The sequence below is a fragment of the Cibotium barometz genome, chromosome 56 (genome assembly GCF_041138505.1).
Source record: "Cibotium barometz isolate CiBa-2024 chromosome 56, ASM4113850v1, whole genome shotgun sequence".
NCBI classification, from domain to species: domain Eukaryota; kingdom Viridiplantae; phylum Streptophyta; class Polypodiopsida; order Cyatheales; family Cibotiaceae; genus Cibotium; species Cibotium barometz.
In genome coordinates this window covers 13565918-13591665 of record NC_141101.1, presented here as the reverse complement: position 1 = coordinate 13591665, position 25748 = coordinate 13565918, and the positions used below count along the sequence as shown (strand labels likewise).

Genomic DNA, 25748 nt, shown 5'->3' with positions numbered 1-25748 from the left:
GGACCATCATAAATATCCTCAAGTGCCTCAGGCGACACCAAGCAGCCCAACCATGCTCTAAGACGAGGCAACAACGGAATACGTCCAGTAAAGAAGAAGATAGCAGCACGATCATGAAAATCTGCTAGCTGTTGTAGCAACAAAGGAGTCTCCATGCATACATCAGCCACACCACCATTATCTACTGCAGCCATTTGCACGCTATTTGCCCTCACATATTCTTGCAGAAGCTCACCAGTGATCTGCAGCAAATGTGCAAACTCCGGAGAAGGTACCTGAGAACTTTCCTCTGCATTCTCTCCAACATTCACCAGAGTGTAGCTTGCATCAACATCAAGCCTTTGACGTTTTTGTTGCTCCGAGGCATCTGAAGCATAACCCACATCCTTCTCAATCATCTCCTCAATAAGATCCATGTTAAGGCTATTGGCAGCCATGTCACCAACAGCAACAGCCGGGTCATCCAAATCCATGTACAAAAGCAAAGAAAACCCGTTCTCTCAAACCCTAATTCAGCACCTGAAAACCCTGATTCAGCAGTCTTGAGCTTCAGAAGAAGAACTGTTGCAGCCTTGTTCTACGAGAGACATCGTTTTGTAGACGGCTTCTTCTCTCTCTCTCTCTCTCTCTCTCTCTCTCTCTCTCTTTGTGCTGAAAGCCTGAAACAGCAGAATACAGCTGTACAAAACCCTAAAACAGCAGCCCCAAACCCTAAAACAGCAGATTGAAACCCTAAAACAGCAGCCCAAAACCCTAAAACAGCGAAAAACAGCAGTTTGAAAACCTAAAACAGCAGTGAGAGAGCAGCTCAGAACCCTAAAACTGCAGAAAACAGCAAGTCGAAACCCTAAAACAGCAGCAGACAGCAATTCGAAACCCTAAAAGATCAGCAGACAGAAATTCGAAACCCTAAAACAGCTTCTCTTCACACCGTCTTCGCATTTAATTCTTTTTTCTTTCTTTCTTTCTCTCTCTCTCTCTCTCTCTCTCTCTCTCTCTCTCTCTCTCTCTCACTCTCACTCTCACTCTCACTCACTCTCTCTCTATATCTCTCACACACACAAACACACACAGTACCACAGCCTTCTATACTTACAAAGACGATGCTTAATTTACTAAAAACTTACGCCACTTTCGATTTTTGCGATACATAAGAGTACCTTGAAACGACCAACAGCATTACCACTCCAACAAATAAGGTGCAGGCAGTGGTGGCTGCTACAAACTGTGAGTGGATGGGATTTCCCGCAGGAACAGCCCATTGTAATCCAATGGAATCTGAGGATGTACTCTCTCTCCAAGAGAGAACTTTCCAAGAGATGTTCTTCCTGATTGTTTCAGAATCAGTAGTATTCGCAACTGATGTGTTGTCATCCTTGTGAAAACATTGGAATAAAACATAAGGAACACTGAAGTTCACTGCAACATGACCTTCAAAGCTAAGTGGCTGCAAAGAAACAAACTTTTGGTTAGAGTTCAGAAACTTTGGAGTCCAGAATTTCCTGTTTGAAGTCATTTGATATTTTATTTGTTTGCATTGAAGATGCTCTCAGAATCTTCTTTTACAGAGTGTACACACTGCACTTTTTTGTTCTCATAGGCCATTTTGGCCTTCTTCACACGTTAATCTCTCTCTCTCTCTCTCTCTCTCTCTCTCTCTCTCTCTCACACACACACACACACACACAAACAACAGAAGCTGGAGTTCCCATCCGTGACATGGCATGAGAGGTGATGGTTTTATATGAGGCTGTGACTCATAGGGTCCGGGCACCAGGAGGCCTCTCAGGGAACATCAGCAGTTCTATACATTGTTTTGGCTGTATATAGATGAGATCTCATCATTTGTGGGGTCAGGTTAGAGGGGAGAGAGTTCACAGTTAGCTCAGACAAATTGTGTCCATTTTGCTATATGCAGATGACAGTCCTGATCTCTGATTCTGCAAAGGGGTTACAGAGACATCTTGATGCATCGCAAAGGTTTTGTGACGAGAAAGATCTCTCGGTCAATCTTGGTAAAACCAAGATCATGATCTTTAACACTTCCTACGGAGTACGAGCTGGCCAGGCTTTCCTATATAGAAGAGCCCATATGGAGATTGTCTCATCCTATGTTTACCTAGGAAAAACCTTCACAGGCCTGATCTTTTCCATGAGACCCGCAACCCATGCCCACCTTGCCAGAGGATATGCAGTTCTAGCCCATTTGGAGAGACTGTTTCCAGGCCTACTTCCAGACGCCTCACACCAGATGTTGGCTCTTTGACACTTTAGTGCACCCTGCAGCTATGCACCATCCTCCATCGTGGGACCAGATCTAGGCAAGGATGATTGGAAAGGGACTGCAAGACTGCAGGTGCTGATCCTTTCTTGAATGATCCAGAGCAAGCCATTAGTGCCACATGATATTATCTTGGCTGAGTATGCAGCATCTCCCCAGTTTCAGACTATCGCGCACCCCCCCTGGTCATAGATGCACCATTTCAGACTATTGCACATACATACACTGTGTCTACTTTGGATGCAGACCGCCTTCCACATTTGGCCCTTGAGTCCTCCATGCGACTTACTCGTCAAGAGGGACAGGGCAGGTCAGGGTACACACGGAGGGAAGGTGGCCTCACCTTCCCCCCTTTTGGATCTCTCCAGGCAAGAAATTAATTGTCTTATCTGTCTCTATCTGTAAAAACTTCCCACATGCCGCACATGGATGTCCCTCCCGGAGCTCCCTACGAATCTCCAGTTCTACAAGAAGCACTTCCTGCCAGTCTCCGAGGATGGATTCATTATGAGCCCCAGGTACCTTCACAGACATGTCACACGCCATGCGGATTGCCATTGGCCAATTGAGAGTATTATCAAACCATCTACAGATTCAGTCTGGTAGACCAAAGGGCATTCCTTGGGAGGCACAGGTATGAAGGGTATGCATGACCAGGGAGGTAGAGACAAAGGAGCAATACATGTTCACATGTCCACCTTACTATGAGATACACGGAGAGACTCAAAGTCACATGGCATGCAGATCGAGAATGGATTCACATCAGCTAGGGCATCTTTTAGGAGGAACAAATATCCAGAGATCTACCACAGAAGACAGACATAAGAGCACTACCTATTCAAATATCCCATATATCATGAGATAGAAGGCCCTTTCCATTGCCTCTTCCAAGAGGGTTCCAGTCCACTGGCCCAAGTCATGGATTGCTGGGAGCACCAAATCACGCGACAGAATCAGAGGGATCATGAGCAGCCGGACTGATGCACAGGACCATGGCAGATGGCAGTATCCTCAACATTAGAGACAGCCTCCCCTCAGCACACCGGAGGGATCACCGTAGACAGATCACAGCAGCTTTAGAGAGCCAGACGCCCCCATCCACACGGACCTTAGGTGCTATAATTACAATAGCTCCAGATTAGGGATGTCCTCCAGCAACATACGAGTATGTTTTTTTCCCCCCGGAAAATAGATCCATACCGGCAAGCCATTCTTGCCTGGACACTTGCCCCACAGAAGGGCACGAAGCAAGACGTGTAACTTGGTCAGAGAGAAGGGAGAGCACAAAAGGGCCTGCAGGCCCGGGGGCACCACCTCCCGCGTATGCTTCCAGACTCTCTCTGTGAGGGAAGAAACCTGTGGCTGAAAGGAGATTTCTGAAGAAACCTGTGGCTATGGTCCAAGCCCGGGGGAAATCCGTCTCCATGGTACCGTCTGGGCTTCTCAACCTCCGGACCCCATATCTGCGATGGTGAGCACCTGCTGTCTCAAAGAAATCATGGGTGACCTGGCCCCGAGTCCAAAAGGAGGCCTTGGCATGGTGGTCCTGAACTGTGCTCTGTAAAAGGGTGTTGATCTCCTAAAGTCCATAGTTCAGCGCAGTCCCTTCCTAGTCTAAAAATGAGGGACTCCCAAATCTCTTCAACTCTTCTGGCAATCTTAGGGTCCTGGACCAAGTTGTCAGGGATACAGACGCTCTGCTGACGCTCTGATCTCCAAGCATCCTCCAGGAGCAGTACAACTGGCGAATTTTCTGACAACATGGTGCCTGCGAGAATACCAAACAAACCCCCTCTGCTGCAAGCCCACTCATCCATATAAATTCTGTCAATGTGCAAGAGGTTCAGTCCCTACATCCTCTGGCCTGATCTGGAGAAGCGAAGGCTTTCTGGCAATTGGCCAAACTCTAGTATGTGCCAAGGATCCTATACGTGCAGGGAGAGGACCAGATCCTCCCATGCCTTTTACTCACTCCTAGTGATCGTATCCAAGCCTCCTCCCTACCTGTCCTCTGGGTCCTCCAGCATGTTAAAATCTCCACTAGTGCACCAATAATCAGCCTGAGGAAGAGCCTGTCTCACCTGGGCCTAGAACTCAGTCTGCCCCACCACCCTATTCAAGAAACCCACCCGGTCCTCCCCAACCCTGACTATAATCTACTGCACCCTTCCTTGAACAATGATGCTTGAATCCGATGGAAGCATCTGCTCACTGATCAAAATGCACACCCCTCCCTGGTTTCCTTCAGGGTCAAAGGCTGGGGACTAAAAGGTATGGTTGTGTCCAGGCAAAATTTTCCTGCATCTGCGGGTACGCCCTGCCAAAAGGTGATGTTCTTGCAAGAACAAAAGATCCACCGGGCCTCCTAAACAGGCTCTCTAAACCTCCTCAAAAAGCAATCCTCTTCTGTGGTGGAAGTAGGGCCCCCCCATCCCGTGAACATTCCAAGAGATGATCCACATAGTTAGGAGTGGACATGCTCATGACACCCTCTCCATGGAGGGTCTTCGCGGTCAGTTTGGAGGAGTCTACCGGGGCCGGATGCCGGCCAAGTGATCCTTGATCTTGTCATCCATAAAGCTCCATTCCACTCTGGCTCTGTGGTACGCCTGCTGTATGCTCCCTCTGTCGCAATAAAGGAAGCAGAGGAAGGGCCACAAGGGAACACTGACTGCCACATGGAGGAATGCATACAATATCATCTCCAAGGTCGGGGTGTCAATGTCTCCATCCTGACATCAGAGGCAGGAACCTGCTAACTCCATGCAGGCCAGGGCCGAAAAGTGGGTGACAATGTCGACTAAATGGCTGTCTCCGAGGTGCTGAGCTAGGGAGATCGCTTGGGAGATGGCAGAGGAGGCGCACACTCAATCCCACTCCTTGTTGGGGGCGATGTTGAAGAGGAAAAGAGAGGACCACGGTTCCAATGCCTTGTGTATGATGGAAGACCGCGCGCGCAAGAGGGGGGAGGGGGGGGGCAGCACTGCATGGAGTTAGCAGGCTCTTGCCTCAAGATGTCAGGATGGAGACATTGACACCCCGATCTTGGAGATGATATTGTATGTGTTCCTCCATGTGGCAGTCACTGTTCTCTTGAGGCCCTTCCTTTGCTTCCTTTATTGCGACAGATGGAGAATAGAGCAGGCGTGCCACAGAGCCAGAGCGGAGTGGAGCTTTATGGATGACAAGATGAAGGATCACTTGGCCCGCATCTGGCCCCGGTAGACTGTGATTATCCCCCCGCCCAAAAGTGGGTGACGATGTCGACTAAATGGCTGTCTCCAAGGTTCTGAGCTAGGAAGATTGCTTGGGAGTGAGGAGGCACACTCTCAATCCCACTCCCTACTGGGCGCGATCAGGACGAGGAAAAGAGAGGACCACTGTTCCACTGACTCGTGTATGATGGAAGACCGCGGGTTGGGGGGGGGGGGGGGGGGTTGGGGTGGGTTGCGCTGCGTTGCGCTGGCTGCTCCGGAACCTTGAAGGACAAGCCAAGATCTGCAGGAATCTCCTAGGCAGCACAAGGGGTTGCCAGATCGTCCATCTCCTCCTCGGGAACTAAATGCTCATAATCGTTGCCAGTGGGCACCGTTACCTCGGAGGGGCCCCACATGCAAGGGTAATCAGGCCAGCAGCGCTCCTAGGGCCCTCCACCTACTGAGCCTGGGAGGGAAGGTGGTCTACAGGGGTGGGTTGGACAGGAACCTCCGACCTGGCCTCCGGTCCTCAAACCATTGTCACAGGAAACGGCTGTTTCAGTCCCTAGAAACGTGTTTCTCCGTTTCGGGATCCCATCCGTTTCCATGGCCGTTTCTCGTTTCCCAAGTGATATTGTCACAGGAAACGGCCGGTTCAACCCCTAAAAACTCGTTTCCTCGTTTCCATTCCTCCAATGTTTCCGTTCCTGTTCTCGTTTCTGGTGACCATGCCTCAAACCCCTGCTCTCGCCTATCGCGCCTACTGATGCCTCAGCTAGGGGTCAGGTGGTTATGGCGTCCTCTATGGGCCTATTGTCGTGTGGGCCTATTGCCGAGGGCAGGACCGAGCAAGGTGGCCTATCTGTCTACAAATGAAACACTGGCTTGGGAGACTGACGTGCTCTACTGTCATGGCCCTGTGAAAATGGAGCAGGACAAGTGTGGGCATGGTGGTTGCAGGGTCAGAATATTTTATGATTCACATGGGGGGTGCCCGGACAGTGTTTAAGATGTGTGGACATCCCTAGGTGTGAAGGGGGAAACTAAAAACATTAAGTTTTAATGTTTATTGAAGTTTGCCCCTAGGCCTTAGTGGCCCTAGGAACTTATTAAAGTTGGGGCCCTAGGGATTAAATTGGGGAGGAGTTTTCTCTCTCTTCTCTCTCTCTCTTCCCTTTTTGGGGAGTCGTGTAGCAAAAGTGGAGAAGCCCTCATGCGCTTGAAGGCTAGCGTGGAAAAGCTCAAGAGAAAGGAGGAGGCGACTGATTTGCTGAAGCTGTAGCTGTTTTTCTGAGTAGAATCAGCCGTACAGCACTGTACGGCCAGAACTGGACACTCTCTCTCTCTCTCTTTCTCCTCTGTTGCTGGCGGCGCACAGAACTGCTGCTGGTTTGGCTGCGCAGAAGCCCTGTACAGGCTGTACAGTTTGTTTTTCAGCAAGTACACCTTGTACAGCTGCCGTACAGTGTACGGGCAGCAGGGTACAGAAAGTACAGTTGCTGCAGAGGTGTTAACAGGTGCTGGACAGGTGCTGGACAGGCCTGTTTTCTCAAATTCAGGCAGGTACAGAAGTGGACAGCAGGCTGTTTATGCAAGTACAATGCCTGGCACGTATCCCGAGGCGGTACAGACGGGTACAACGCTGATTTTCAGCTCTGTAATTTCAAGGACAGCATAGGAGTGAGCATCAGGAGGAGGATACAGGCAAGAGCAAGCACACCTGTGAAGCAGGGTTGTGGATTCAAGTGCCTGCAAGCACAAATTGGTGCTGTTGCATCCTCCAGTGCTGTTTCACGAGCTGAACTTGGTAAGCTCTGTTTCTGTTCATCCATCTCTCTTTCTATTGCTTGATGTCTGCTGCAGGTATGTGTTATCTGGCTCCTTGTGAGAGGAGGGGTATGGCAGATTGACAAGGGATTAAGACAGAGATTGGACAGCACATGTATGTTTGAGCTGAGAAGATGTATCATGCTCTGAGTTATGCCAGATGTATGCCCATGGCTAGCCTGCTTAGTGATCTTGGCTGATCAGAGGGAGGCACACTGTGTTGCTTGAGGACACAGATCTGTGTGCATATATCCTCTGTGCTGAGAAGGATTTGTGGGCAGTCAGATTGGACTTACAGGTGTAAACTCTTGGCTGGTTTTTGTGTTGTACTCAGCCATACATATTATTTTAATTGAATAAAGAAATACCGCAAGGGGCGCCAAGCTTTGGGGCCAACAGGTGTCGCTGTGTTTTCAGATTTGGGCACTCTAGCCCCAATCTGTGTTTTGTTTCTCATCTAGACTACAAGTGGACGGGTGATTGCTCCTACCGCACTCTGGTTTCTATCAGAGGCCGGTTTCAAGGTTCCGTTGCCGGGACCAATCATCAACTTTCTGAAGGGGGTGAGCTCGTGGTTGCTTTGGAGAAAGCCATCGCTGAAAATTCAGCAATCATGTCTGATACAGAGGAAGAGTACTTCTATCAAGAAGAAGAAGAGCAAGAGACTTCTCCTGAAAGAGATGTATCTGAGGATATTTTTGCAGGAGAACAGGCTGCAGATGTTGAGCCTTATGAGGATGTAACACAGCCAGAAGATGTGCATAGTAAAGAGGATGATGATGCTCGGTTCAAAGATCGCTTGGCTGGTGTTATGGATACTTTTATGCAGCTCACTCAGAGCGAGAGATTTGCTGAATTTATGAGATCTCGCACAGAGCCCCGCACAGAGCCCGTGAAAAAGAAGAAGAAGGTTCGATCAAAGAATCTTTCTCATGGTCATAGTGGTACCACTCCACAGGATCCATCTCCTGCACAGTTTCCGAACATGCAGCATGCTTTTGGTGCTAACCCACAGAGTTCCTTCTATGGACAGCCACCTATTCCTCAGCAGAACATGCATCCAGGTTATTTTGGTGGTGGCTCGGTGTTTCAATCCATGACTGGGGGTTATCCTCAGGGAGGCATGGGTATGTATGGGCCTTTTGGAGCCAATTTTCAGCCTGGCATGCAAGGGAATATGTATGGTGGTATGCAGTCTGGTATGCAAGGAAATGTGTTTGGAGGCATGCAACCTGGAATGCAAGGCAATATGTTTGGTGGCATGCAGCCAGGTATGCATAATGGAATGTATGGAAACATGGCTGGGATGTATGGTATGCCTGGTGTTGGAATGGGAAATGTTGACCCAATGATGGGTATGAATGTTGGGGGCAGCAATCTCACGAAACCACTTCCATATGATAATCTAACGCCTATGGGAAAGGCGAAGGATTACAAGGAAGGGGGCGCTGCAGTGAAGTTTGACACTTTCAGTGGGGCCAAGGATAAATTGAAGGCACTTACCTTTTTACAGCAGTTTGATGCTGCTTTTCCTGGTGGAAATTACACAGAGTCCTCAAAGGTGAGGAAAGCTGCCACTTTTCTCAAGGGCAATGCTTTGCAGTGGTGGTCTACTCTTCTTTTGCAGGGCATAGCACCCACCACATGGGTTCAATTCAAACAGGTTTTCTCTTCCGTATGGCTCACATCTACATTTGAGGTGGATGTTATGACCGCATGGCACAAGCTGGATGCTTCAAAGTGTGATAGTTTGGAGGATTATAACAAGAAGTTTTGGGAAGCTCTACTCCCAGTGACTTCTTATCGTGCCGTGCCATTATCTGAGCAGGTAGAGAAGTATTGTTGTGGGCTGCCCAAGGAGGTACGAGATTATTGTATAAACACAAGAGTAACGAACATGTCACAGATGATTGAAAATGCTATGACAGCTAATGCGTTACTCACAGGTGGTTCATCTAGATTTAAAGGCAGTAAGAAATTGGGCAAGAAAGCTGAAAAATTTGGGCATGCTTCTCGTGATACTAAAGGGTCTTCAGAGACAAAGTATAAGAAGTTGCCAATGCCCAAGAGGACTTCAGAGGAAAGACAGGCTTTGAGAGATGCTCAAAAGTGTTTTTACTGTACTGAAGAGGGGCATATGTCATTCAATTGCCCCAAGAGAACGTCCAAGAAGGACCCTGACAATAAAGGAGAGCCCAAGCCAAAGAAACAAAAGCCTTCTGCAGGCTTAGTTCCTGATCTTGTGGGGGAGCAGCTAAGTGGTGAAGCTACAGAGTTGTGCAGAGCATGGGGCAAAGTGAGAGATCAGAATGCTTTGATCTTCTTTGACACAGGTGCTAGAGCCAACTTCATTTCACCAGATTTGGCTGGCCGATTGGGGATTCGCGCAGAGGAGATGGGGCCGTTACATGAGGCTAATATGGCTTGTCCAGGGTATGCAGAACCCGTTACTCCTATCATTGGGAAGCTTCGGCTTCATTTGCCGGGTTATGTGGACAGCGAGGAGTTCTTCATCATGCCTTTGGATGGCTGTGATGTTTTGTTGGGGATGCCATGGTGCCACAGGGTACATGCGATGGTGGATACTTACAATAGGAAAATTACTCTGACTCATAGAGGGAAAGAGCATGTATTGGATGTAAAACTCAAAGGGGAATCTGTTCCTATTGTATCCGCTTCGGGATTTCATCAGTAATGAAAAAGCATCTTTCCGCGTACTTGATTTATGTAAAGGATGCACAGGATGATGAGTCTAAGTCTAATTTGTCAATGTTAGATAAGGACAGGGCTGATTTCTTAAGTGGGTTTCAAGACTGTTTTTCCGAGTCATTGCCAGGAGAATTACCTCCTGAGAGGCCAGAAGATCATGTCATAGATCTGATTCCTGGTAGTACTCCACCGAATAGACCGCCGTATCGTGTTAGTGCAGCCCAACAGGAAGAGATTATGAGTCAGGTGCAGGAGCTATTGAATAAGGGGTTGATTCAGCCTAGCTCATCACCCTTTTGCTCACCTGTGCTCTTAGTGCAGAAGAAGGATGGTTCTTGGCGCATGTGTATAGATTACAGGGCGCTGAATAAGAATACCATCAAGAATCGATTCCCCATACCGAGGATCGATGACATATTGGACCGCTTACAAGGCTCCACAGTTTTTAGTCGTATTGACTTGAAAAGCGGGTATCATCAGATACGCATTAGACCCGAGGATGTGCATAAGACAGCATTCCGAACCACGTTTGGATTGTATGAGTTCTTGGTTATGCCCTTTGGTTTAACGAATGCGCCTGCCACATTTAACAGAATGATGGACAGGATTTTCAGGCCTCATAGAGAGTTTGTGGGCACATTCTTTGATGATATGATTGTGCATTCACGAACTGAGGAAGAGCATAGAAGGCATTTGGCCATTGTGTTTGCAGAACTCAGAAACCATAGATTGGTGGTTAATGGCAAGAAGAGTGAGTTTTTCTTGCAGGAGATACATTTCTTGGGGCATATTGTGTCTGGTCATGGAGTCCGTATGGATCCAGCAAAGGTGGAAGCAATACTTAATTGGCCAGCTTTGAGGACCGTGCATGATGTACGCAGTTTTCTAGGATTGTGTTCCTATTACAGGCGTTACATACGGCACTTTGCTGAAATTGCTTCGCCTCTTCATGCTTTGACGAAGAAAGCAACTCCGTTTAGATGGGCTGATCGGGAAATTACAGCATTCAAAAAGCTCAAAGAAAAGCTTACTTCGGACCCAGTATTGGTGTTACCGGATCTCCGAAAGGCTTTTGTTGTCCAGTGTGATGCATGTGGAAGTAGCATTGGTGCAGTTCTCATGCAAGAGGGACATGTGATAGCCTATGAGAGTAGAGTTTTGCAAGATGCTGAGAAGCATTTACAGGTGTATGAGAAAGAGATGTTGGCTGTAATTCACGCTCTTTCTACATGGAAACACTACTTGCTTGGGGCTGATTTTACTGTACAGACAGATCATCAGACCTTGCGATATTTCCTCACGCAGACTAAGCTTTCAGAGAAGCATATGCGTTGGGCAAACTTTTTGTCAATGTTTCACTTCCAGATTGTGCATGTGGAAGGCAAAAAGAATGTAGTGGCAGATGCTTTGTCACGCAAGCCACAGGTCTCTGCAGTTTCACTTGCTTATCATCATGAGCTTGATGAAATGAAAGAGCAGTATGCCCATGATGAGGACTTTGAAAGGTTGTATGATCAGATGTCTGAGGGTCAGCGGCATGAGCATTACACTCTCAGAGATGGGTTTTTATTGATGCATGGCAGACTGTGTGTTACCACTCAAGGTTATGATTGAAAGTCATGCTCCACCGTACGCGCAGGTCATAGAGGTATTGACGCCACGGTCAAAGCAGTGGAGACTTTCTTTTATTGGCCAACCTTGAGAAGAGATGTTGATGCCTTTGTGAGGCAATGCATCGTATGTCAGAAGGTAAAGTTTGACCGTCAGAAGACTCCAGGGTTATTACAGCCTTTACCTATTCCGGATAGACCTTGGGAGAGCATTGCCATGGATTTTGTATTTGATCTTCTACGGACACAAACGGGAAATGATGGCATTTGGACTCTCTTATGCATGTTCAGTAAGCAGGCACATTTTATTCCCGTGTGGAAGACAATTAAAGTGGATCATATGGTGAAGTTGTTCATGGCGAATATCTTCAAGTATCATGGCTTGCCTACGTCTATCATTAGTGAGTCGTGACCGTGATCCACGGATGACGAGTTTGTTTTGGAGAGGGTTGTTTGACAACATGGGTACAACTCTCAAGTTTTCATCGTCATTTCATCCACAGACAGATGGTCAGTCAGAAGAGGCTAACTCTACAGTGTTGGATCTTCTCAAGTGTTATGTGTCAGAGCACAAGCAACAATGGGAAAAGTATCTTCCTTTGGTGGAGTTTGCATATAACAACACTGTACATAGCTCGACAGGCAAGGCGCCTTTTGAGATTGTAGAAGGAGGGAAGAAGGTACCACCCATTTTGCATACAAAGGATAAGATCTTTGAGGCTGATCAGTATGTGGAGAGCTTGGATGAAGCTTATCGGAGAGTTAAGTTGGCCCTCCAGAAAACTCAGCAGAAGCAAAAGAAAGCCGCAGACCGTCACAGACGTGATTTACAGTTTGCATTGGGTGATTGGGTTCTTTTGCGCTTTGAAAAGGCTAGACTCAAGAAGATGAAGGGTAAAGAGCGCTTATTCCCTAAGTTGAGTATGCGATATTATGGGCCTTTTCAGGTTTTGGAAAAGATTGGTGAGGTAACCTATCGTTTGAAGTTACCAGATCACTGGAGGATTCACAATGCTTTTCACGTGAGTCTTCTTAGACCTTTCCGTGGGGATGTGCCTGAGGATGTATCAGATGAGGCTCAGCCGGAAGTTGAGGAACTTGATGAGGTTCTGATTCCAGAGCAGATACTGGCACATAAAGAAAGGAAGGTACGAGGTAAAGTTTCCCGTCGCTATCTTGTGAAGTTCAAGAACTATTCACCGATGGATGCGAAGTGGATGGAGGAAGGTGACTTAACAGATTCACCTCAGGTTTTGCAGCTTTATCTCGATGTCTTTGAGTTAGAGCCGACTCTTATTGTGGCTCATTCAGGTTCAACAGAGCATGGGTCTGGAGCATTACCTGATGCTCAAGAGGGGGGTCGCACCTCCACTCCCTTGATACAGACAGGCTCAGATGACATCTAGAGGTCGCTTGGTGCAGTTTTTATCTCACCCGAAGGTACTGAGGCTGACAGTACATCTGTTTATGGGACTTCTATGATATATGTGTACTAGTCACATGGAGATTTTTCTGGATATGTATGGTTCACAGTGGTATACAACTTGGACTATTATTATGCCATTGGTTTGCAGTGAATGTTGATACATGTGTATGGCTCAGAGAGATTGGGACGCTGATCTTGCCATATTGTATATTTCACTTTGGATATTTTGATGCATCACCAGAATGCAATCGAGGACGCTTGCCATCTTTCAAGAGGGGGGTATGTCATGGCCCTGTGAAAATGGAGCAGGACAAGTGTGGGCATGGTGGTTGCAGGGTCAGAATATTTTATGATTCACATGGGGGGTGCCCGGACAGTGTTTAAGATGTGTGGACATCCCTAGGTGTGAAGGGGGAAACTAAAAACATTAAGTTTTAATGTTTATTGAAGTTTGCCCCTAGGCCTTAGTGGCCCTAGGAACTTATTAAAGTTGGGGCCCTAGGGATTAAATTGGGGAGGAGTTTTCTCTCTCTTCTCTCTCTCTCTTCCCTTTTTGGGGAGTCGTGTAGCAAAAGTGGAGAAGCCCTCATGCGCTTGAAGGCTAGCGTGGAAAAGCTCAAGAGAAAGGAGGAGGCGACTGATTTGCTGAAGCTGTAGCTGTTTTTCTGAGTAGAATCAGCCGTACAGCACTGTACGGCCAGAACTGGACACTCTCTCTCTCTCTCTTTCTCCTCTGTTGCTGGCGGCGCACAGAACTGCTGCTGGTTTGGCTGCGCAGAAGCCCTGTACAGGCTGTACAGTTTGTTTTTCAGCAAGTACACCTTGTACAGCTGCCGTACAGTGTACGGGCAGCAGGGTACAGAAAGTACAGTTGCTGCAGAGGTGTTAACAGGTGCTGGACAGGTGCTGGACAGGCCTGTTTTCTCAAATTCAGGCAGGTACAGAAGTGGACAGCAGGCTGTTTATGCAAGTACAATGCCTGGCACGTATCCCGAGGCGGTACAGACGGGTACAACGCTGATTTTCAGCTCTGTAATTTCAAGGACAGCATAGGAGTGAGCATCAGGAGGAGGATACAGGCAAGAGCAAGCACACCTGTGAAGCAGGGTTGTGGATTCAAGTGCCTGCAAGCACAGATTGGTGCTGTTGCATCCTCCAGTGCTGTTTCACGAGCTGAACTTGGTAAGCTCTGTTTCTGTTCATCCATCTCTCTTTCTATTGCTTGATGTCTGCTGCAGGTATGTGTTATCTGGCTCCTTGTGAGAGGAGGGGTATGGCAGATTGACAAGGGATTAAGACAGAGATTGGACAGCACATGTATGTTTGAGCTGAGAAGATGTATCATGCTCTGAGTTATGCCAGATGTATGCCCATGGCTGGCCTGCTTAGTGATCTTGGCTGATCAGAGGGAGGCACAGTGTGTTGCTTGAGGACACAGATCTGTGTGCATATATCCTCTGTGCTGAGAAGGATTTGTGGACAGTCAGATTGGACTTACAGGTGTAAACTCTTGGCTGGTTTTTGTGTTGTACTCAGCCATACATATTATTTTAATTGAATAAAGAAATACCGCAAGGGGCGCCAAGCTTTGGGGCCAACAGGTGTCGCTGTGTTTTCAGATTTGGGCACTCTAGCCCCAATCTGTGTTTTGTTTCTCATCTAGACTACAAGTGGACGGGTGATTGCTCCTACCGACTCAAGAAGCAAGATGCTTGAAGGCTCGAGAGCGCAATAAATTGCGGGAGATCCTCCAAGGACTCTGATGGGACACAATGCCCATTGTCCTGGCCACAACACATGCAGCCGTCTCTGGGGAATCCAGAGCCTATATCTCAGGAGGGGAGGGGAATCTTCAGAGATTTGCATTGGCATCGAGGACTTATGCCTAGCTTCAAGCGCTCAGATCAACCGGAACAAGTCGTGTGGCTTCTCTGTTGGATCCTCACCCACCCCGGCTTGGCGACCAATTGAGTCTTTTCAGTGCCCCAACGGCACCCCAGTCAGATATTTGGGATGTCGGGTGGGGATTGATATCTCGCAGAGCAGCAGCTTGCCCCTCTTCTTCTAGCACTTGGAAGAAGCTCCCTCACTGGAGCACTTCCCAGCTCTCCCTCTCGCTAGCCACATGGTGGTGGCCAACCAGGGTGCTCATGGCCACGATGTGGTACATTCATGTGGTAGTTTCACTCCGAGAGTCACTAGCCATGGAGGGAACCAACCTCCTCAGTTCCTATTTCTACTCTACCTCTTTGGAGGGTTCTGAGCATGTACATTTAGCCTATGGCTGTTTGATTTTTAACAAATAGAAGGATTTCTTTCTCAATATTATGGGAGATGATCAATGATATTGTGATGCACAAAGGCTTTCCCAAACCATATTTTTATGGCTTTAAAAAAATGCAGAAGATGTTCAAAGGGTTTGCAATGACCCTTAAATGCATTAAAAACCTTTTCCGAGAAAGGGACCTCATAGTGAACACTTCCATGGTCATGGTCTTTAACACGAATATAAAAGAATTCCTTCACATTCATTACAGAGACAGTTGTTATTCTGAAGGCATATACTTACCACAGAGTGGCCTTTTCGCCACCAAAATTATCTACAGAATATGTCACAAATCCCTATATTCTAGGGACATGCGGATGCGTGTCAGGCCTAGAAACATGCGGATGCATGTATGTATTATACCTGGGCATGTGTATGGATCATATGAGTGGATGCATATGAGTCCAAGGACATGGCAGGACATTTGTGGACTTTCGGGCGGTGCCCGTGTGGATTCCGGCCATGCACACATGGTGTGTTATGATGGCAGGCGGAATATTTTCAAGTACAAGAATGATGATAGGTGGTTCTCCAAGTTTACATGTGCACAATGCATAAATGATGCATGCCATAACTTTATTTTACTTTGTGTGACATTGTCTTGCTGCCTGGACAATGCTTGTTATTTTGGCTTGTGAAGTCCGAGGGACCGGGGACGCCCGGGCACCTTGTGGACCCGTGTGTGCACTCCTGCTTGGGCCTAAAACTGTGGGCTTATGGGTTTTGCAGGTGGTAAGTGCGTCCACACTCAATTTACAGCTTATTTCATTTACTACTAAAGTTTATTGGTTTGCAGGTCCACACTCATTAATAAGTGGCCGGACAACTTATAATGCGTTCGCATTTGGTTGGACCAAAATTAATGAAGTCCGGACAGCTTATGGCCATTTCCCATTTGGTTGGACCTAAACTTATACAAACAGGACAAATGGAGCACTATGGGCTGGACACCTACCTGGACACCTTATGGGGACACTTGTCAGCCTGTATGTGTACCCACCAAGCCCCATAGGTGGCACTGGAGAAAGGCGCCTCCTTCAAGAGGTCTTTTGGGCTGTTTTATTGATTACTCAACACATTGGAGAGCTGGTTGAAGCTTTTGGAGTTGCTACAGGGCTGGTTGCTTGCTTCCCGGACTCACACAAGCTTGGATATCGATCCCCACACTCTTCTAAAGGGCTGGTTGGTAAATTTCAGACCTGTATTTTCTGGTTATTGCGAGTTTTGGGCTGGTTACAGGTGTCCAAAGTCAACTTGGACAATACAGGACAGCTCTAGGGACCTCCACAGGGCTGTAGGACCCTTTACAGGTGGAATTCTCGCGATAGAAAGTTGCTGTTTTGGACTGGTTATTGCACAAAACAGGCCGGACAGCAATGGAATATGTGAGCATGGATGTGTCTCAAGGTTTCCTGGTATAACAGGTGCTTAGGGCAAGCATTGGGAACACTTGCTCGCGGAGAACACAGGTTTCTGGATCAGTTTCTCGCGTGGAAACAGGGCCTAAAGATCCATTTACATCCTGTGCAGGGCGGAGTACCTGTGAGGATTGTGATACTCTTGTGCAGGGCGGATGTACCTGTGAAGAGGCTTATGCAGGGCGGATGTACCTGTGTGTAGGGCGGATGTACCTACAGATTCTCTTGTTTGAGATGTATTCATACATGATGTATTTGGTAGAATCAGGTGCAGGCTGGTGGTGAATCCCCAGGCACCCATAATCTTGTACTTTGCAGACTCTTTTGGTAATATAACCTAAAGGGGGGGGGTCAGCCTATCATCGGCCCCTTTATGTGGTGTACTGTCAATTTCAGCTTTGTGGTTGTAATGCTCAATTGTTAAGTGCTCAGAATCTTGTTCACATTTATACGATTCCAATTCACGCTTCCGCCTCCCGTTACATTGGTATCAGAGCTCAGTTTTTCCCCTCATTGGAAAACGGTCTGAGGCTTGGAATCATAAGTGGTGACCTGATTTGAGTATCATGGACAGCCACATTTCTGACAGTGTGGAGAACACACAGGACCGTGAATTTCATGGTACAAAGGATGCAAGAGATGCTGCAGGCAATGATGTCTATGGAGATGCAGGTACTCATGACACTATGCATTCTGATTTGGAATCTTTGAGGCGTCAAGTGCGACGCTATAGGGCTGAAACCGAAGAGCTTAGGTCATTGAAAAATGACCCGGATGTACAAAGGGTGTTGGCTGCGAAGGCAAAGGCTTCGGTCCATGAAGTCACTTTTGAAGCAATTGCAAAGGAAATGGATGTTGAGAAACCCCGAGAGCTTGCACTTGCATACCTAATGGTTAAGGGTGATGTATACACTGAAGCAGATGGTAGTTTGGCTTTCAAGAAGCCACCCCTTATGGCTGCCCGTGGTGATGCACATGATGCACAACAAGCAGAAAGAGCACAGCAAGTGCCAAATGCTGAAAGGACAAGAGTCCCTGGTGCTAGGCTTGATGCAGGTCAAGAGAAGAGTAAGGATGAGGGATCCTCTACTCATTCCCGCTTTGCTCCAAGAAGACATGTCCGTTCTCGTGTTGAGCTTTCTACTCATTTGGAGAGTGTGACTCAAGAGAGAATGAAGAGGGATCGTGAATCTTCATCGCGGCATCATCATCATGCAGATGAACAGGATGTACATAGGGATGCATATAGAAGGAAGAAGCCTCGAGAGTTCAAGTCCGGTGACAAGGATGTAAAGTTTGAAAACTTTCAGGGACGGATGGACTCTACCAAAGCACTTGCTTTCATTAGACAGTTTGAGATAGCTTTTTGCAATGAAGACTTTTCGGAAAAGTCTATGCTCAGGCATGTGGGAATGCATCTCAAGGATACGGCAAGTGATTGGTGGCTTGCAAAAATACTTGATGGAAGTGCTGCCCCAACTTGGTCTTCTTTCAAAATTCAGTTTTATGATCAATTCTTACCACCAAACTTTGCAAAGGATGTACGCAAGGAGTGGGATTGGCTGTCCCAAGATGAGGGAGAGTCCGTTGCTTCATACATAGCAAAGTTTTGGAAAGTCCTCCTCAAGGTTACTCCCTTCATGAAGATTGGAGAGGACGAGAAGAAGAGAAAGTTTGAATCGGGGCTCCATCACATCATCCAACAAAGCTTGGGAGTGTACCCAAATAAGACCATACAAGAGCTTATACACTCAGCCATGATTGCGGAGAACTTGCACATAAAAGCACCCACAAATAAGCCATTTGCAGGTCAAAACAAGAGCAAATTCAGGGCTGGTTATGACCAGAAAAAGGGTGGACAGCCACCTAAGAATGCTCCCAAAGATGGCCGAGATGCAAAGGATGACTCCGAAAAGAAGCCGGGGGGTAAACGCCACAATTTTGGGCTCTCAAAACAGCAATTGGAAGAGTACAGGAAGGCTGGAAAATGCTTTAAGTGTGGCAGTAAAGATCATATATATCCTAAATGCCCACAGAATCCTAAGAATGCTGAGCCTAATGTGCAAAAGCCTCTTGTGAATGTTGTACCCGATGTGCAGGGTAATACAGGGCATGAGCCCAAGAGTAGAGTCATATGTAAGGCATGGGGCAAATTGAAGGATCAGCCCGCTTTGTTTCTTTTTGATGATGCTTCCACAGATAACTTTATATCCGTACAGATGGCTGCCGCCATAGGTCTCAATGTGGAAGACATGGGAATGCAAATGAATGCAGATGCCGCCTTTGAGGGCAAACAGGTTGATGTAGCTCCGGTCATTGGTAAGCTCCGTGTACAAATACAGGACTACCTCGACTATGAGAGTTTTCTAGTGGCTCCTCTTACAGGTTGTGATGTTTTGTTGGGGATGCCCTGGCATCACCGTTTAGAGCCTGTTAAGGCCTACAAAGAGAAGAAAATCAGCTTTGTACATAGAGGCCGTGAGCACTCTATAGATGCTGGTACTACTGGAAGTACCATACCTCTTGTAAGCCATGTACAAATTAATAAGGCAATAAAGAAATCAGCTTGTTCTTACTTGGTTTTTGTACGTGATACCATTGAACATTCTAGTGTTGATGTTAGTACATTAGATCAAGACAAGCTTAACTTTTTGAATGAGTTCAAAGATTGTTTTGCAAATGCTTTGCCAGCAAGGTTGCCACCTGAGAGGCCGGAAGATCATTGTATAGATCTAATTCCCGGTAGCTCTCCACCTAATAGGCCACCATACAGGGTGAGTGCTAGTCAACAAGAAGAGATTATGGCACAGGTGAATGAACTTTTGGAAAAGGGTTTGATTCGGCCTAGTTCCTCGCCATATTGCTCGCCGGTACTTCTTGTTCAAAAGAAGGATGGTACTTACAGGATGTGTGTTGATTATCGTGCCCTCAATAAGATAACCATCAAGAATCGGTTTCCCATTCCGCGTATTGATGACATCTTGGACAAGCTTGAAGGTTCGGCATGTTTCAGCCGAATAGACCTCAAGAGTGGGTATCATCAAGTGAGAGTGGCACCTCAAGATGTACACAAGACTGCATTCAGGACAGCCTTTGGTCTTTATGAGTTTTTGGTGGTGCCTTTTGGCCTTACAAATGCTCCCGCTACCTTCAACAGGATGATGGACAGGGTGTTCAGAAAGCATAGAAAGTTCACAGGTATATTCTTTGATGACATTATTGTATTCTCAAAGAATGAAGCCCAACATCGTGAGCACCTGGCTATTGTGTTTAAAGAGCTTAAGGAAAATCAGCTCTACATAAATGCAAAAAAGAGTGAATTCTTCCTCCCAGAGATTCACTATCTTGGTCACATTGTATCAAAGGATGGTGTGCGCATGGATCCCGCAAAGATACAAACCATGCAAGAATGGCCAGAGCTGAAATCAGTCCATGAAGTGAGGAGCTTCCTTGGTTTATGTGCTTACTACAGGAGGTTCGTCAAGCATTTTGCTTTCATTGCCGCTCCGTTACATGATTTAACGAAGAAGAAAGCAATCTTTAAATGGACACAAGAAGAGAGAGATGCCTTTCAAAAGTTGAAGAGTGCAATCATCTCGGGACCGGTACTCATTATTCCGGATTTGCACAAACCTTTTGTTGTGGAATGTGATGCAAGTGGGGACTGCATAGGGGCTGTTTTGAACCAAGAAGGACATGCCATTGCCTATGAGAGCAGACGCTTGCAACATGCAGAGCTTCACTTACAGGTTTATGAGAAGGAGTTGTTGGCTGTAATTCATGCCCTTACTATTTGGAAACACTATCTTTTAGGGGCTGATTTTATGGTCAAAACTGATCATCAAAGTTTGAGATACTTTTTGACTCAAAGTAAGCTCTCAGAGAAGCATATGAGATGGGCAAACTTCCTCTCAATGTTTCATTTTCAGATTTTACACACTCCAGGGAAAAAGAATGTGGTGGCAGATGCCTTATCTAGACGACCACAGGTTCATGCTATTACAGTTGCATACCATGAGGACTTATCAGATATGCGTAATACTTATCATCTGGATGAGGATTTTGCACATGTATGGGCTGATTTGCAAGAGGGTATTGCTGTCCCATCTTATGTCATAAGAGATGGATATCTCATGATGCAAAATCGTAAGTGTGTGGTAAAGAACCTTCGCCATAAGGTTATGGATGAGTGCCATGCTCCTCCATATGCAGGTCATAGAGGCATTTTGGCCACAGCACAAGCTTTGGAGAGGTATTTCTTTTGGCCACATATTCGCAAGGATATTGAAGCATATGTACGTGAATGTATGGTATGTCAAAAGGTCAAATTTGACAGACATAAAGCACCTGGATTGCTTCAACCTTTGCCTATACCAAATGAACCATGGGAAAGCATTGCTATGGATTTCATTATGGATTTGCCAAGGACGCCACAGGGAAATGATGCTATTTGGACCATTATTGACAGGTTTAGCAAGCAGGCACATTTCATTCCCGTGCGCAAGACAATAAAGCCAGATCATATGGCTAGGATGTTTGTGGCACAGATATTCAAACACCATGGCATGCCTAAATCTATTGTGGGGGATAGAGATCCTAGAACCACAAGTTTATTTTGGCGCGCATTGTTTGACAATATGGGTACAAAGCTGAACTTCTCATCAGCTTACCATCCACAGACAGATGGGCAAAGTGAAATAGCAAATTCAGCCGTCCTCGACTTGCTGAAATCTTATGTATCCGACCGCAAATCGGATTGGGAGAAGTATTTGCCACTTGTGGAGTTTGCCTACAACAATACGGTACATACTTCTACGGGCAAGGCGCCCTTTGAGATTATCTATGGCAAGGTGGTACTACCACCCATCCTTCGTACAAAGGATGAGATTTTTGCAGCAGATGAATATGTCAGAGACTTGGATATTGCATTTGCACAGGTACGGACAGCCATAGAGAGGTCTCAAACCAAGAATAAAAAGGCAGCTGATAAGCATAGAAGGGATGTACAATTCAAACAAGGTGATTGGGTCTTGCTGAAATTTGAAAAGGCACGCCTTCGGAAGAGGCCAGGAAAAGAGGGAAAGTATCCTAAACTTTCCAACAGGTACTATGGACCTTTTCAGATCTTGGAGAAGATCACTGATGTTGCATTTCGGCTTGTACTCCCAGATCATTGGAACATGCATAATGCTTTTCATGTGAGCCTATTGAGGCCTTATGTGGGACCGACACCGTTTGAGCCGGTTTTGGAAGACCCACCCGAGGTGGATGAGCTGGAAGAGATTCTTCAACCTGAACAAATTGTTTTTCACAAGGAACGAAAGCTTGCGGGAGGCAAACTTGTTCGTAGGTACCTTGTGAAGTTCAAGAATTATTCAGCTTTGGATGCGAAATGGATGGATGAGGCCTACTTCGAGGATTACCCAGATCTTTTGAAGGCCTATCTGGAGGCTTTTCAGTTGCGGTCAACTGATTAGAAGCCGGGGGGATGTCACAAATCCCTATATTCTAGGGACATGCGGATGCGTGTCAGGCCTAGAAACATGCGGATGCATGTATGTATTATACCTGGGCATGTGTATGGATCATATGAGTGGATGCATATGAGTCCAAGGACATGGCAGGACATTTGTGGACTTTCGGGCGGTGCCCGTGTGGATTCCGGCCATGCACACATGGTGTGTTATGATGGCAGGCGGAATATTTTCAAGTACAAGAATGATGATAGGTGGTTCTCCAAGTTTACATGTGCACAATGCATAAATGATGCATGCCATAACTTTATTTTACTTTGTGTGACATTGTCTTGCTGCCTGGACAATGCTTGTTATTTTGGCTTGTGAAGTCCGAGGGACCGGGGACGCCCGGGCACCTTGTGGACCCGTGTGTGCACTCCTGCTTGGGCCTAAAACTGTGGGCTTATGGGTTTTGCAGGTGGTAAGTGCGTCCACACTCAATTTACAGCTTATTTCATTTACTACTAAAGTTTATTGGTTTGCAGGTCCACACTCATTAATAAGTGGCCGGACAACTTATAATGCGTTCGCATTTGGTTGGACCAAAATTAATGAAGTCCGGACAGCTTATGGCCATTTCCCATTTGGTTGGACCTAAACTTATACAAACAGGACAAATGGAGCACTATGGGCTGGACACCTACCTGGACACCTTATGGGGACACTTGTCAGCCTGTATGTGTACCCACCAAGCCCCATAGGTGGCACTGGAGAAAGGCGCCTCCTTCAAGAGGTCTTTTGGGCTGTTTTATTGATTACTCAACACATTGGAGAGCTGGTTGAAGCTTTTGGAGTTGCTACAGGGCTGGTTGCTTGCTTCCCGGACTCACACAAGCTTGGATATCGATCCCCACACTCTTCTAAAGGGCTGGTTGGTAAATTTCAGACCTGTATTTTCTGGTTATTGCGAGTTTTGGGCTGGTTACAGGTGTCCAAAGTCAACTTGGACAATACAGGACAGCTCTAGGGACCTCCACAGGGCTGTAGGACCCTTTACAGGTGGAATTCTCGCGATAGAAAGTTGCTGTTTTGGACTGGTTATTGCACAAAACAGGCCGGACAGCAATGGAATATGTGAGCATGGATGTGTCTCAAGGTTTCCTGGTATAACAGGTGCTTAGGGCAAGCATTGGGAACACTTGCTCGCGGAGAACACAGGTTTCTGGATCAGTTTCTCGCGTGGAAACAGGGCCTAAAGATCCATTTACATCCTGTGCAGGGCGGAGTACCTGTGAGGATTGTGATACTCTTGTGCAGGGCGGATGTACCTGTGAAGAGGCTTATGCAGGGCGGATGTACCTGTGTGTAGGGCGGATGTACCTACAGATTCTCTTGTTTGAGATGTATTCATACATGATGTATTTGGTAGAATCAGGTGCAGGCTGGTGGTGAATCCCCAGGCACCCATAATCTTGTACTTTGCAGACTCTTTTGGTAATATAACCTAAAGGGGGGGGGGTCAGCCTATCATCGGCCCCTTTATGTGGTGTACTGTCAATTTCAGCTTTGTGGTTGTAATGCTCAATTGTTAAGTGCTCAGAATCTTGTTCACATTTATACGATTCCAATTCACGCTTCCGCCTCCCGTTACAGAATATGCATCACTTGCACACCTAGAGCAACAGTGCTTTCAGGCACACTTCCAACAGGTCCAGACTAAGACCCTTCTCTTTGACCCACTCATCATGAAATCAACCGTGTACATAGCAGGTCCCTTAGAATGGCTAGTATGGTGAAATATCTAAAAGCCATCTTAGAAAGCTATGGTAGTAATCTGGAGATAGTATTTTGCTCGCTGAAGCTCCCGCTGCTCGCCCATCGCCGCCTTCGCTTCTTGCTCCCCCCCTTCTGCTCGCCGTTGCGCCCCCCCCCCCCCCCTTCGCGGTCCTGCCTGCTTGCGCCCCCCCTCCTCGCTGCTGCTGCGCCTCCCCCTTTTCGCCATCTCATCCCCCCCCCTCCTAGCCTCTTCGCGCCGTTTCGCCCCCCCCCTCCCTCTTCGCCCATTCGCCCTCCCTCCCCTTTTTTTTTCGCTTGATTCGTCCCCCCCCTCTCCGCCTGCTTGCGCCCGCCTCCTCTCAGCACTGCCCCGCCCCCCCCTTCTTGTTGCTGCCGCCCCCCCCCCAGGGCTTCTCCTTGGGGTTTGTTCGCCCCCTCCCTTCGCTTTCGTGCCTTTTTCCGGTCTTCCGCCTCCTCGTGTGCAGCCATTTTTTTCTTGCAGGCTCCCCGTTTTCGCCTCGCCTTCGCCTTCGCCTGAGCTTCAGACTCTGATGGAGACTTCTCCCGCCTCGCCTCAGAGGGACTCATCCGCAGCCCCCTCGCCCGCCCCCGAGGACATCCCCATCAGGCTTTCTCTTTCGCCGGAAGAGGAAGCGAGCCTCACCACAGAGGTGGAACGCCTCCAGGCTCATTCCACCATCTGCCGTATAGTCGGCACTCGCCCCAGCAGAGGGGAGATCAGGGATCTTCTTCAGGCCCGCCTTCTAGCAGATGTGGGCAAGATCCTGGATGTACAGCTCTTGGGCCGGGGACATTATCAGATCGAGTTTGAGGCCGCCCAGAGCGTGGCCAAGGTCCTTGCCATGAGTCCTCTGGACATCAGGGGTGCTCGGGCTTTCTTCAGGCCTTGGCAGCATGGATTTGACCCAGCTGCGGCGGAGCAGGGAGAGCGCCTCTTCCATATTACAGTTTGTTTCCCTGGTCTCCGCCGGGAGTATCTTCCGCTTCTCTCCAGGCTCGGAGCATTGGTGGGCTCGGTTCTTGAGACGGGCCCCTCAGCAGCTTCAGTGGTGGCCAGAGCAGCTGGGCTACCTTCGGTCAGAGTGTTGGTATCTGACATCTCCTCCCTTCCTAAGGTCATTCAGCTACCTAGGATAGGGGGGGGGTGGATAGATCAGAGAGTGGAGTTCTCGGGGCTCCCGAACCAGTGCTTCATTTGCAGGCAGGTTGGTCATCTGGCCAAGGCCTGCCCTCGCAGGAGACCCCGACCCTCACCACCACAGCAGCAGGCTACTGATGGCCCGCCCACAGATTCGGCTCGGCAGGCTGCCTCCGGGACACCTGCCCAGGCCACAGAGACCTCGGAGTGGCAGCCTGGACAGGGGCGCCGCCGAGGGAGACAGCCACAGCAGCACGCCCAGAGACCGCTGCAGCAGCAGCCACAGTCTCAGCCTCACTGGGTTCCCGTGAGGAACAGCTTTGCTCCCCTTCAGGAGGAGTCCCCTGCAGCGACTGAGGACCAGGAGATGCCAGCTCCCCCTTCTTCACCCCCCCCACCCCCGTCCCCTCCCACCGCCTCTTCTCCACCTTCGCCTCCTCCCGCCTCCGCTCCGGTTTCGGCAGCGGCTCCCTCTCCACCTCCCTCGCCTCCCCCTCCTCCCCCTCCGCCCGCCTCACCTTCCCGGGAGACCCTGGCAGTTCCCTGGCGCTCACCTGCAGTCC

General features: G+C 47.9%; 1 protein-coding gene across 1 annotated transcript in view; it reads right to left on the bottom strand.

Annotated features, from left to right (window-relative positions):
• Positions 1 to 1084: 1084 nt before the first annotated feature.
• Positions 1085 to 25748, bottom strand: part of LOC147606923 (uncharacterized) — a 61022-nt gene continuing 36358 nt past the window's right edge. Inside the window, exon 3 of the mRNA XM_086791416.1 lies at positions 1085 to 1447. Coding sequence (XP_086647542.1) covers positions 1124 to 1447 — 324 coding nt within the window. The 3' untranslated portion in view covers positions 1085 to 1123. The remainder of the gene's footprint in view (positions 1448 to 25748) is intronic.